Source organism: Bactrocera tryoni, unplaced genomic scaffold (assembly GCF_016617805.1).
Source record: "Bactrocera tryoni isolate S06 unplaced genomic scaffold, CSIRO_BtryS06_freeze2 scaffold_502, whole genome shotgun sequence".
Taxonomy (NCBI): Eukaryota; Metazoa; Arthropoda; class Insecta; order Diptera; family Tephritidae; genus Bactrocera; species Bactrocera tryoni.
This window is the reverse complement of record NW_024396192.1, coordinates 23,715-38,242: the sequence shown is the minus strand read 5'-3', so window position 1 is coordinate 38,242 and position 14,528 is coordinate 23,715. Positions and strand designations below refer to the sequence as shown.

The 14,528-nt window shown below is 35.2% G+C and overlaps 1 protein-coding gene across 1 annotated transcript; it reads left to right on the top strand.

Moving 5' to 3' along the window:
- Positions 1 to 290: 290 nt before the first annotated feature.
- LOC120781200 (putative nuclease HARBI1) lies at positions 291 to 1,031 on the top strand. The gene is made up of 2 exons (XM_040113318.1): positions 291 to 590; positions 644 to 1,031. Exons 1-2 carry the CDS (start codon positions 470 to 472, stop codon positions 1,015 to 1,017), a joined length of 495 nt encoding a protein of 164 aa, XP_039969252.1. The 5' UTR covers positions 291 to 469; the 3' UTR covers positions 1,018 to 1,031.
- The last annotated feature ends 13,497 nt before the right edge of the window (positions 1,032 to 14,528 follow it).

Here is a 14,528-nt window from a genome sequence, read left to right as displayed (position 1 = left end):
TTTTGTTTTTTACTGAATAAGATGAAGGAACATTTCCGCAAACGTGTGCGAGGAACGGCCATACCTCCTACATATATTAAAATTATGCGCAACTCTGCGTTTCCTTGCTGACGGTGGTTATCAAAAATGCAGTGGAAATGATTTTAACATTGGGTTGGCGCAACTTACGATATCTTTAGTAATTAAAGAGGTTCAAAATATAATTGAACAACGTATTTGTGCCCAATGGATTAAAATTCAAATGACTTCAAAAGTTTTATTTTATTCAAAAAGTGCTTTCCCGAGAGTAGTTGGTTGCATCGACGGGACTCATGTTCGCATAATTTCACCAAGAAAAGAAGTGCAACATCTTTATCTTAACAGAAAGGGCTACTACAGTTTAAACGTGACGATTGTATGTATAAAATCTGAATTATATTAGAAACAAAATGGTATAATTTCTTAAAATTTTTAGCTTTGTGATTATAAAATGTCTATTCGGTATGTGGATGCTAGGCATGCAGGCGCAAATCATGACTCTTTTGTTTTCAATGTTAGCTATTTGAAAGTGCATTTACAGAACAACATACAGAATAACACTTGGATCTTGGGTAAGACTTTATCGTATTTATTGCTAAATAAGTGGAGTAATGTAATTTCTTAGGCGACGCTGGCTATCCTCTGTCCAAATTTTTAATGACGCCTTATCGCTTGGCGGAAGCTTCTTCACCCCAAGCACGCTACAATACAGTACACTCAAAGGCCCGCAATATTGTAGAGCGGACAATTGGTGTACTCAAGAGTAGATTTCGATGTCTTTTATCTGTACGAGGTTTACATTACACTCCCGAAAAGGCTACGCAAATTGTGAATGCTTGTTGCGCATTGCACAATATTTGCCAACACTTTCAAGTGGAATCTCCGGAAGAAATACCATCTACTTCACATACTACAATGACCAATGATATTTTGGACATAGAAAGAGAAGAAGAGGATACGGCTCAAATAATTCGCAATAATATTATGACTTCCCTCTAAATAATTAAAATATTAAATTTCATTTATTATTTCTAATGTGCTATTTATTCAGGCATATATTTAAATTTTATTTAAATAAATTCATTAAATAACAATATTACTTCATTTTTTAATGTAAACTTAAACTATGGTACAAAAATATAAAATATCACTTCATTCCAGAATAATTAAAAATAAAATTAAAAAAATATTACTTTGTGTCTTAAATAAATAAAAAAAAATAAAATCTTTGCAAAGATTTTAATTTAGCAATTTTGAGGCGCTGCACCTTTCGGAGTTAATTATAATTGTATTAAGCATGGTAACTCTACCTGCTACTTTGACATTTTGCTATGTATGATTTTCCTTTCCTTTTATGTCAAACCTTTATGTCAAATAAAATTGGAAGATCGTTCTCATTCTTCTTGGAAACTCGTCGCATGAGGACGTGCCCACACGAACGCTCTACATGTATATGTTTGTATGTATTGCAGCATATTCCCTGCCAACCATGAGCGGGTAAAAAACCAGATAATCAGTGGGTAAGAAAGTGGGTAATCCATAGGGTAATCGTGTGTACTTTAACATAGGCCGAGCGACAATTTTACCCAGTCACGTACGTATACATGTGATCATACATCTTTGTTGCGCTCATTCAGCAGTGTCATATAAAAAAGTAATGCTCTAATATCCCCAATCGACGGCTGATACAGGGTTGCATTTTCTCTTTTTAAATAGCTGAAGCAGGGTTGCATTTTAAACAGCTGATGCAGGGTTGCATTTTTTGATTCCTACTTTTAAAATTTCTTAAAATTTCAAACTAAACTTTTTAATTTTCAAAATTTTTATTTTATTACATTTTTTAGATGTTTACAAAAAATTTATTACAATTTATATAAATAAAATATATTTAATTTAAAAAATATTTAATATCTGAAAAAAGATTAAATAAAGAAAGAATTTTTAAAACCTGAAAATAAAAGAGTGGAAAAATATTATAAAAGACAAATACCTGAAAATAAAATAAAGATTATTAATACCTGAAAATAAATAATAATTACATTGAAGAAAGATTAATTGTATAAAATGATAATAATATCTGAAAAAAAAGATTAATTTTATCTGAAAGAATAAAATATATTAAATACAAATAGAATTTACTCTGAAAGCCAAGATTAAATAAATAAAAATAGTGATAAAATCTGAAAAGAAAGAATAATTAAATAAAAATCATAATAATATCTGAAATAAAAGAATAATATTATCTGATTATTTAAAATATAAGGCAAACATTTGTTTTCACATATTATATTGGATTGTGCCTCCTTTACGATAGTACGATCACGAATGACATGCGTCTTTCAATCGTTTTTTATTACCCTTTTTGGGATTTTCTTTTGTCACTATTGACAATAATGTTTTCTCCTTCACACTCATTCAAATAAATCAAGAGATGAAAGAAACTTTTTTTCATCGCATTTAGGTAAACAAAAAATAACCCGAAAATGTGCGTTGGTGTTAGTGTATAGAGAAAAAATGTGTAGTTGTATTGGAATATTTGTCTCAAGCGGGTAGCCGTGGTTGGCAGGGTTGTTTATGCTGCTTGATACCCTGCCAACCACGGCTACCCGCTTGAAACAAATATTCCAATACAACTACACATTTTTTCTCTAACACCAACGCACATTTTCGGGTTATTATTATAGTGACAAAAGAAAATCCCAAAAAGGGTAATAAAAAACGATTGAAAGACGCATGTCATTCGTGATCGTACTATCGTAAAGGAGGCTCGTACAACAAGAAGGTAAGTGAATGATTTTTTTTAAATAATTTGCAAATAATTACTTCATTTGTTTTTATAGCATTGGAATTAGCAGCTACAGCAATATCATCAGAAGCAGCAAATTTAAATTGTTAAGTAAGTATGTGAGAAAAAGTGTGTGTTGTTTGAAATTGGATTGCGCAGTTGAACATAATACGCAAAACTAATTACATATGTATGTACATAAGTAAGTATTTTATGCGTTTAAGGCGGCCTGCACAATCCAATATAATATGTGAAAACAAATATTTGCGTTATATTTTAAATAATCAGATAATATTATTCTTTTATTTCAGATATTATTATGATTTTTATTTAATTATTCTTTCTTTTCAGATTTTATCACTATTTTTATTTATTTAATCTTGGCTTTCAGAGTAAATTTATTTGTATTTAATATATTTTATTCTTTCAGATAAAATTAATCTTTTTTTTCAGATATTATTATCATTTTATACAATTAATCTTTCTTCAATGTAATTATTATTTATTTTCAGGTATTAATAATCTTTATTTTATTTTCAGGTATTTGTCTTTTATGATATTTTTCCACTCTTTTATTTTCAGGTTTTAAAAAATTCTTTTCTTTATTTAATCTTTTTCAGATATTAAATATTTTTTAAATTAAATATATTTTTATTTATATAAATTGTAATAAATTTTTGTAAACATCTAAAAAATGTAATAAAATAAAATTTTGAAAATTAAAAAGTTTAGTTTGAAATTTTAAGAAGTTTTAAAAGTAGGAATCAAAAAATGCAACCCTGCATCAGCTGTTTAAAATGCAACCCTGCTTCAGCTATTTAAAAAGAGAAAATGCAACCCTGTATCAGCCGTCGATTGGGGATATTAGATCATTACTTTTTTATATGACACTGCTGAATGAGCGCAACAAAGATGTATGATCACATGTATACGTACGTGACTGGGTAAAATTGTCGCTCGGCCTATGTTAAAGTACACATGATTACCCTATGGATTACCCACTTTCTTACCCACTGATTATCTGGTTTTTTACCCGCTCATGATTGGCAGGGAATATGCTGCAATACATACAAACATATACATGTAGAGCGTTCGTGTGGGCACGTCCTCATGCGACGAGTTTCCAAGAAGAATGAGAACGATCTTCCAATTTTATTTGACATAAAGGTTTGACATAAAAGGAAAGGAAAATCATACATAGCAAAATGTCAAAGTAGCAGGTAGAGTTACCATGCTTAATACAATTATAATTAACTCCGAAAGGTGTGGCGGTGGTGCCACAGTACTCCCCTCCTAGTTGGGATCTGCGGCGGTGTAAGCAGGTTTCAAACGGTCGATAGAAATGTTGACTGCTTTATCGTTAATGTCGACGGTGAAGTATTTTTGATAGCGATGAATAACCTTGTAAGGCCCTTTGTAAGGGGGTGACAATGATGGTCGTACTGACAAATCTCGGATGAAAATCTGGTCGCACGTCTTTAAATCCGTGTGCACAAAAGACTTCTGAGTGGTATGCCAAGACGTGTTGACCGGACGTAGGTCGCGCATTATTTGCCGCAACTGAGCAACAAATTCAGTTTCATTATCTGGTACAGGACAGTCGATGAAGAATTCGGATGGCAAACGTAGCGTCGTCCCAAAAACTAACTCGGCTGGTGATGCTCCAATATCCGGTTTGAATGAGCAGCGAAGTCCCAACAGAATTATGGGTAGAAAATTTGTCCAATGTTCCTTGTCGTGACAAAGTATGGCTGACTTGAGAGTTCGGTGCCAACGTTCGACGATCCCGTTGGTTTGTGGATGGTAAGGCGTAGTTCGTAGGTGTTTGACGCCGATACATTAGAGTAAGTGTTGAAAAAGTGTACATTCAAATTGGCGCCCTAGGTCTGACGTTATGTGGGTGGGGATTCCAAACCTCGATATCCAGCCGCTGATTAATGCTTTAGCTACTGTTGGTGCGGTGCTGTCTGGAATCGGGAAAGCATCTGGCCACCGGGTGAAACGGTCGATTACTGTTAAACAGTAGCGATTACCCTCGGACAGCGGGAACGGGCCAACGATGTCAATGTGTAAATGGGAGAAGCGTTCGCTAACGCACGTTCGGCGTTGCAGAGGAGTGACGTTGTGTCTGGTGACCTTATTACGTTGACATTGTAGGCAATGTTTGGCAAAATTTCGACTGTCGCGATCGATTCCGGGCCAGATGAAACGTTCGCTCATCATCTTTGATGTTGTACGTGTATCGGGGTGCGAAATGTTGTGGATTGTCCGAAGTACTGCTTGGCGGAATCGTTTGGTGATGAACGGTCGGATGCGATCGGTCGAAATATCACAGTACACCTTTTTTGTGCTGGAAGGAAGAGCATACGAAATTAGTTTCAATGAATACTTAACTTGCCCATTGAGATAGGATTGGAGCTCTTCGTCTGTCGCTTGATTGGCTAAGAATAATGGTGCTTGATGTTTAAGAGGATTTTTCAAAAAAGGTCTAGAAAAATTTACCATGGCGAGGAAACGTTTTAGATCTTTCGCAGTAGTTGGAAGTTTAAGATCTGTGATAGTCTTGACACGATTTGGCAATGGTTGTATGCCGTCTTGGGTGATAAGATGCCCAAGGAATTCGAGTGTCTAGAAAAATTTACCATGGCGAGGAAACGTTTTAGATCTTTCGCAGTAGTTGGAAGTTTAAGATCTGTGATAGTCTTGACACGATTTGGCAATGGTTGTATGCCGTCTTGGGTGATAAGATGTCCAAGGAATTCGAGTTTCGGTACTCCGAGTATCGACTTTGCGATGTTTATTGTCAAATTGTGATTTCGCATTCGTTGAAATACGTTTTGAAGGTCTTTACGGTGCTCCTCGGTCGAGGTAGAAGCTATGCAGATGTCATCCAGGTAGACGAAAGTATTATCTACTCCGCGAAGGACTTCATTAATGACCCTCTGAAATGTCTGTGCAGCGTTGCGTAATCCAAGGTCATGTGAGTGAACTCGTACAGTCCGAAAGGGGTTGTAATTGCCGTTTTGCATACGTCTTCTTCATGTATACGGATTTGGTGAAAAGCTTTCTGTAGGTCGATTTTTGAAAAAATAGTTTTGCCTGATAATATGTGGGTGAAGTCGTGGAGAAACGGAATTGGGTACCTGTCCGGTACAGTGACAGCATTCAAGGCACGGTAATCACCGCACGGTCTCCAAGAACCATCTGGTTTGCGTACCATATGCAGGGGGCTCGCCCAGTCGCTACTAGACGGCCGACATATGCCAAGTTTCATTAAGAGCTCGAATTCATCACGTGCTGCAGCAAGCTTTTCAGGTGATAACCGTCTTGGCCTGCTAAATACTGGTTGTCCGGACGTAATAATCCGGTGGACGACTGTAGATTTTGTTGAAACTTCTGGAGGAGGTTGACGTTGAAATGTTCGGTGTATTAATTGACTTTATCGAGCACATTGTTTTTAACGCGGTGCGGCGGTCAAGTAGTCGATGTCGATTGAGATTTTGTAATCTGGTAGTAGATCGAAAAATGATAAGAAGTCTGCGCCTATAATCGCCTGAGAAACGTCTGCAATTACGAACTTCCACACAAACTCTCTACGTAAGTTGAGATTTAATTTAAGTAGGACTTCACCAAACACTTCAATTGGTGAACCGTTAGCAGCAAACAATTTGGTATCCGATTTAGATGCTTCAGTCAAACTTGAACACTTCGGTATAGTCGACACCTCTGCGCCGGAGTCGATAAGGAAACTCATTTTAGCAGTAGTGTCAAATATGTGAAGGCGTTTGTTCGTAAGTTTTTCAGAACGTTTGCCCGATTCTGAAAAACAGTTGGCTGAGCAGGCCTAATTTGAGTCGGTTGGTGGCTGAGGATGAGCCATTTTGCACGGCTGTCCGCATTTACGGGCGTTACGACCAAATTTCGCGTGATACCAACACATTTCGTTGGAGCTGTTGTGTGAGTTACGGGTACCTGCTCTATCCTAGATCCTAGATCTAGATCTACGCCGAAATCGATGTCCGTGGTCGCTTAGTACTTGGTCAAGTCGTTGTTTGAGCGCTGCTATTTCGGCTCTCAGATCTTGGTCGGTAGATTGTTGAACGATGCACAATTCGCTGCAGTCTCCTTGGCGCAATTTAATGGACTCCGTAATGGAATCGGCAATTTTCAACTTCTCGACGATTGGTACATTTATAGCAATGATTGCTGCTTGCGTATATGTAGGTAACCGAGTGATCCATAAGTCGTGGAGAATGCTCTCGCTTAACGTGGTTCCCGCGGCGCGCTTCATTTCATTGTAAAGGTCGCTTGGGCGCCGTTCGCCCAGGGGCATCTCGCGGAGTACACGCTGCAGGCGTCGCTGCTGGCTTTCCGTAAAATTTTCCAACAGTTTTGTCCGAATGTAGCCGTATTTATTCGTACGCGGAGCAGCATCAACTATATTGCGCAGTTCCATTAACTTTGAAGGTGGAACGCTTGCCAAAACGATATTAAACTTTGTTATGTCAGCCACGATGCCCGCTGCATCGAACCAAAAATTTAAAGAATAAAAATATGCCTCAATATTATCCTCTCGCATCTGGGGCAACGGCTGTTACAAAATGCTGTGTTGTAGCACTTTCTAAGATGTTCCCTCCTTCAGAAACCAATTGACTTTCGTCGAGACACATAATAAAAAATTAAGAAAATTATTAATTAAAAAGTAAAAATGTGCGGGGTCACCAATGTAGAGCGTTCGTGTGGGCACGTCCTTATGCGACGAGTTTCCAAGAAGAAAGAGAACGATCTTCCAATTTTATTTGACATAAAGGTTAGACATAAAAGGAAAGGAAAATCATACATAGCAAAATGTCAAAGTAGCAGGTAGAGTTACCATGCTTAATACAACTATAATTAACTCCGAAAGGTGTGGCGGTGCCACATTTCAGATAGTTTTAAAAAATTTATATAAGCAAGGAAAATATCAAAATAAAATCAGAATGAAATATTTCTCTGCTTGAATAAGGTCTTTATTTTCCCCCCACCAGTGCTAAGGATCTAAAGAATCTTATTTAAGTTTTAACGTTTGATCTTACAAATCAAACAACTTCTATAAATTCAATGCTGAATGTTCTGCCATTGTCTTCTGGTGAGCGACGTCGATATCCATTATTTCCAGAGTTGATATCCATTATTTCCAGTTGGTACAGTGTTCGTGCATTTATTGTCAGACATACAAACCGCAAGGTCCGTGAACCATATTGGTTTTCACCACTTCGTATAATTCTGGATCTATCTCTGGATCAAGAATTTCCGCAGAAATGATTTCATCAATTTCATCTAGTGTAACCACCATCCACCAACCAAAGAAGAATGTGTGCGTGCGGCAAACCTCTTTTTTACCACTCAACAGAGTACATCCATCATCTAACAGCACCACATATTCTTACATTACTCCAAAATAAAGCCCATCAAACATCATAGCTGTTGTTTGAAAAGTCGTGCTATGACATGGTGACGATTGCTTGATACCTGACCGCGATCCATAACTCCGCACGTATGTATGTCATCGCATTCTGTGAGTCCTCGTGCATTTGCTTTGACCTACCTGTATTAGCGCGATCTCCTCGTGGCATCGTAACAAATTTAAATCTGTAATTGATCACTTTGTATGAAACACACATAAAGTTTTCACTGAATAATTTTCAATAATTTATCTTTTCAATAGCCGAAATAAAGAAAGCTAACGAACAAAAATGACAAATAATTTACAAATAAACTATATAATTATCGAAAAGGATAAAAATACGCAAAATATTATTAAGTATAACGCGAACACCATTGCCACAAAACGAATATTTTGTATTTCAGTTGCCAGTTCACTCACTGATTTTGCTTTCAGATCTTTCATCTTTTTATACATACATACATATATTTCATGTGGTTCCGTGTCCGTCTGCATCGCATTTTAAGGGTGTTTTTAATGGCTTCCCAGTTGTCTGGTTGTGGTATGTTAGTTACAACTTGCCCCTCCCTTTATTGTCTTCCAGAATACCATTCTAATCGATTTTTTAAGACTCTTCCCAGTGACGTCCCCTTGACTTACTCTAACAGATCCATATTTTAAACCTGGTTTTGATCGTCTTCAATATTTTATCTTTCGTCGAATCGTTTTTGTATTTTACTTCTTTCGTAAGCTACTGCACTTTGACTTTTGTTTCCGTGATTACACGGTGATTTTGGTCGTGTTCACTACAAAATTATTAAAACTTCCGTTGTACAAGGATTACCGATTGCGTCACGGCAAGCGGGTTAAAAAAAATAAGTAAAAATATTTGGTTGCAGCGAAGTAACGCTGAAGGTGGCTAAAACCATAATACTTTATTTTCATAATTTAATTTAAAATGAAGCTTATTACAAAAATACTTATTATAAAAATTGCTTATTCATGTACATATGTATATCGCAAATATAAGCTATTTTGCATTTTTATGTAAGTCGGAAGTGGTGTTACTATGTTGCAATTTGCTTTAATAATTCATCAAACTCTTCAATTGTGCCGTCAGGTGTTTCAGCATAATTGCGTACAAATGTACATACATATGTATGTACCTCGCGCGTTCCTTATGAACGAATTTATGGTTTTTGTAATGTGAAATATTTAGAAAGTATGGCGCAAGCTTGAATATTATTGGTCGATGATGATGCGTCTGCGCCTTTTTTGCCGGTAGCGCGAAAGCTTGATTTTTTACAAATGGCATGTTGAGGGACATATGTACATTAGGGTGGCCCATATTATATAGGCGGAAAACTAAATCGGGTTTACAGATCGGGGCACCCCCCAAATTTTTTGCTATCGCCAAACCAAATATTCTGGGAAAGTTTCAATTTAATATTCCAACGGGAAGAGGGTGCTCAGTGACATATGACATTAAGGAAAAAATGAAAAAATCCGCAATTTTGGTAATTTTTTTTAATAAGTACAACTACGTAGGAAGTAATAAATTCATTTATTTTATAGAATAATGTTAATAAATAACGCAATCTTATATAATAATAAAGGGGGATAAAAAAAACATGGCTTATTTCTTTGAAGTTGCCGACCACAAGCTTTTAACAACTGCTCTCTTTGTCGTTTTTTTCGGAACCCACTTTCTATTAGCTTCTACCACTTGTAGGAGCAACTGCTTTTCTTCTTTATCATTTGTTAGAAGCTTATTGAAGTCTTCAAACAGTTTGACTCCACGCTCAGCAATATCATTAACAACTTTCAGGTTTCTTACGATTTGTTTCCCTCCAATGTAATGCTGATTGATGTTCCATTCATTTGGATCTGTGTTTAAAAACGTTGAATTTATCTTTAACTTTTCAAACACCTGCAAGGATCTTTGATTGGTAAAATCGGCCAATTCGGCTTGGTCATATAAAAGTGACGAATCACCTCTTACTTTTCGGTCAGTAGATTCACACCTTATCTTTTTGACAATTTCAGCCTTTGCATTATTTGTTACCTTATCTGAGAACAAACTCAACCCAACTAATTCATCCGAGAGGTACCAAAGATGGGATTTTATAGCATTTTTAACCACTTCACTTATTTGTGGATCAATAGCTTCATAAGTGGTCATGTCTTTCCATAGATAAAGGTCTGACCAAGAAGCATTTGCAGCCATAGGAGGCTCAAACCAATATTTCAAATATACAAGCATTCCAAATTTCACAAAGCGTTCTAGCTGTGATTTTTCCCTTTGTGTGGTTTCAAAAACATCTTCCACACGAAACAAGAAGATTTTGATGGCGTATAAGAGTTTTGCCATCCAGCAAGCACGTTGTAAAGCACCCGGAGCTCTCCAATGAACGTTATCTAGAGAATGACCCAGGCATAGTAGTGATAGCTCTATTAACTCCATGTAATCGTCTCTGGATTGGGTTTCCGTCATTAAGATATCTAATAAAGAATTTACTGCATTAACATTTAAATTGTCATTGCCAGTAGCTTTTTCCAATGGTTTAAAGTTATTTAAGTGAATTGATGGCCATGCTGCCTGAAACCTTTTAAACAAGGGAATGTCAGGAGAGCTGGATTGTCCAAAACAAAGAGTAAATACCTTACTGAGAACAATCTCTAAAATATGATGCCTGCATGCTAGCCATAATAGACCTTTGCCAGTTTTATGTTCCAGCAAAACACAAGCTCCATTTTTCAACCCTGTATTGACGGCTGTAGTGTCAAAACACATGCCGACTATATTTTTCTCCAAATGCCATTCTGTTAGTATGTCAAATACTGCATTAGCCGAGTTATGGCCAGTGCCACTTACAAGTTTTGGTACTCCAAGCAATTTTTCCTTACCGTCTGCAGAAACTAATACTGGCAAACGATTTACTTTTTCATTGCTCAAAATATCGGGAAGAATCTTACCATCCCAATGAACTATAACTGGATCATCAAAAGAAACAGATTGCTTTATTTCCTCAAATATAGATTTTCGCCCTTGTTTTCATTGGCGTTGAATAGTGCTGCGTGATAATGGCAACGAGCTAGGGTCTTGGCCCAGTGCTGCTGCGATTGGGACCATCAACCTCAAGACTTCTCTATCAGACACTATATTGCGGTCTAAAGAGCTTATCACATGCTTAGAAAACAAGTTTTGCTTAGCAGCCTTCACAGGTTTGTCACTGCTCGGCTCATTAGCATGATGGTCAGTGATCTGGTACAGGGAGCTCTTCTTTACAAAAGTTGAAACTGGATATTCTTCTGGTCTCGCTGATCTGCTAGAAATTTACGGTCTTCTTCAATCTTTATCAAATTTGAAGCATCTGCATGAGCTATATCAAATAAAGATTTTTTTGATGTTTTGAATTACGAGATTTATTTTTTTTAGCAACAACCACTTTGAATGGAGTTTCTCAATCTTATCAACGCAGTGTTTAATTAATCTTGTTGGTATGAGAGCTCTTTCCCATAACTGAGTTACCTCCTCAACTGTCATATGACTTGCACTACGCACTAAATTAAATTTATGCAAGTGCCAGTGAAAACGCAAAAGCACTTGCCGATTAGTAGGTAGTTGATTTAGTCTTAATAGAGATTCCACATCTGTAATACCCAAAAGGAAAACACGGTCACACTGCCTTGTTGCAGGAGAAATGGACGCCATGGTTTTTCATAAGTTATTGATGAAATGTTTAAAACAGGTATCACTTTGGGTACTATTATGAGAATTATTTCGTAATAATATTAGGTTTTGTCAATCAAGATCTTATTGATGATATTTTTCAGCATCTGTTTTAGATATTTGAAACACCTGCAACAAAGAAACAAAAATAATTAATAAAATATTGATTTTTTATTATTTCGACTTTTTGTTATCAATCGTGAAACTTTGGGTTCTTTGAGCACCCTTTTCCCATCCATCAAAAAATCTGAAAAAATTACAGAGGTATATTGAATCCCATTCAAAAAAAATGGAGGGGTGCCCAGGGTGAATTTTTGAAGTTAGTTTTTTTTGGGCCACCCTAATGTACATATGTACATACATATGTACATATATATATGGCTTACCAAATAAATTTGGAATGCGCATGATGGAAGGCAATTGCAAAAATATTCAAATACAAATTAATCATTCGAAACAAGTTAAAAATGTTTCTGACATTAGACTCTTTAATTTGGATGTTGTCGGTGGTGCTGATCGTAATGCACAATTCCTTATTTCAAATTAACATCAAATCTTTAAGTCAATTCATTTTCTTTGGGTTGGGGTCAAAATTCTGCTTTTTTGGAAATTCTGCATTCATAATTCCGGAAGTCGGAACACCGGGAATCAAAGTTATGGAAGTCAATATTCTGGAATTCAAAATTCTAGATAACGAAATTCTAAATTGCAAAATTCTGAATGGCAAAATTCTGTAATTAGTGATTAAAAATGCGTGTTGACAAAAAAAAAGTGCTCACTTTTGCTACTACCATGATTGTATTTGTTATTGTTATTCCTTTGTTTGTTGTTGTTCATTTACTTTTTTGTACTACCATGATTGTATTTGTTATTGTTATTGCTTTGTTTGTTGTTCTTCATTTACTTTTTTGTACTACCATAATGATTTAGTTTACTATGTACCTACATATACATACATACATATATGTACTGACTAAGCAACGTGTTACTGCAATTTCATTAATAAAAACGTGCTAAATATTTTTGTGAAATGATGGAAAATATAACTGTGGTGACGTCTAATAAAGGAAAAGACATGTTAAACGTCGACGGCTACTTCTTCTATGTATGTATTTGGAACGAAAAAATAAGAAAACATTTAACTGGACTTGTTCTGAACGAATTAAAAACAAATGTACCGTGCGTATTGTCACACAATTCGATGGCTGTGAACATGTTATACGAAAAAAAAGAAATTAATCTATTTGGTCTTTATTTGTTAATAATGTTGTTTTTTGTCTTTCCGATAAACATGTTTGAATTTTGGAATCATTTTGGAGGTTATGTTTTGTTTATGTTATATTATTATGTATGTATAAGCAATTTTATATAAGATACACGATTTGGCTCAAATTTTGGGAAAAAAATTTCCAGAATTAATTCTGGAAAACGTAAATTCCGGAATTATGAAAAACCAGAATTTTGAAATGCAGCCAAAAAAAGCAAAGGAATTGCGGAATTCCGATTTCCAGAATTTTGTCGACTCAGAATGTTGATTCCGGAATTTTGACTTCAGAATTTTGATTTTAGAATTTTGACCGTTTCCCATTTTCTTTTTGTTATTCTAATTTTACTTAATATTCAGAGATATGTACTTGCCAAAAAACATCTGTGCATACATACATATACATATTATCGGTGAAAATTTGCTCCATTTACATTTAATTTACATTTTAGAACAGCTAAAATTTGTGCTTTCTGCATTTATTAACATTCTCTGGTTTTATTGTTATCCTTTGACCATTCAGATGTAGTTCCCAGAACGTACATACATATGTAAATGTGTTTAAGAATTTATCTATTACATATATGCTTATTTTATTGAAATTGGCTTTTACCAATAATAATTCTCTTTGTTAATTTCAAATATTGTTAGTAATTCAAAACTAACGATTTTTTGCAAATGTAAATCGGCATGCGCTTCGATAATTCATATAAGAAGATTTTTTGTGTTTTATATTTTACAGCCTTTTCCCCGGTTTCGTTCATTTCGGGGTGTATGTCTTTTTTTCGAAGTTGTTTAGTAAATTAGAAATTAGTATTTTTAAAATTTGCGCCTCTTTGTTCATTAACATTCTCATCTATCAAAACAACGATTTTAAGTTGAGTATGCAGAAATGTGTGCAATGACATTGTCCATATTATTTAAAAAAAATAAAAATTGCTTCTGATGTGTAGAAAAATAAAGAATCGAGATAAAAATGTGACGTTATTTTGTCAAATTTATTTTTTTTAAGAAAGAAATAGATATTTTGTGTTACTACACCTTACATGACTTTTTCTTAGCATTAACGACACATTTAACTTATGACGAATTTGTTTTATATTTTTTCACAAATAATGTCAGAATTAAAAGCAGAAAACTTTTATGACCATGTAAAAGCTTAAGTTCACCTCTTTAGTCGACTTGCCCTCAGCTTAATATATGTACATACATAACATATATAATGTACTATAATAAATATATATAGCAGAATTATCAGTCAAACACGCGTGTTTGGATTTCATTGCGTTGAGCGCCACTGACA

Excerpts from the sequence above, each read along its gene's own strand:
- LOC120781200 (XM_040113318.1), top strand. The coding sequence starts at position 470 with ATGTCTATTCGGTATGTGGATGCTAGGCATGCAGGCGCAAATCATGAC. Across the intron at positions 591-643 it reads GAATAACACTTGGATCTTGG|GCGACGCTGGCTATCCTCTG; the intron begins GTAAGACTTTAT and ends GTAATTTCTTAG.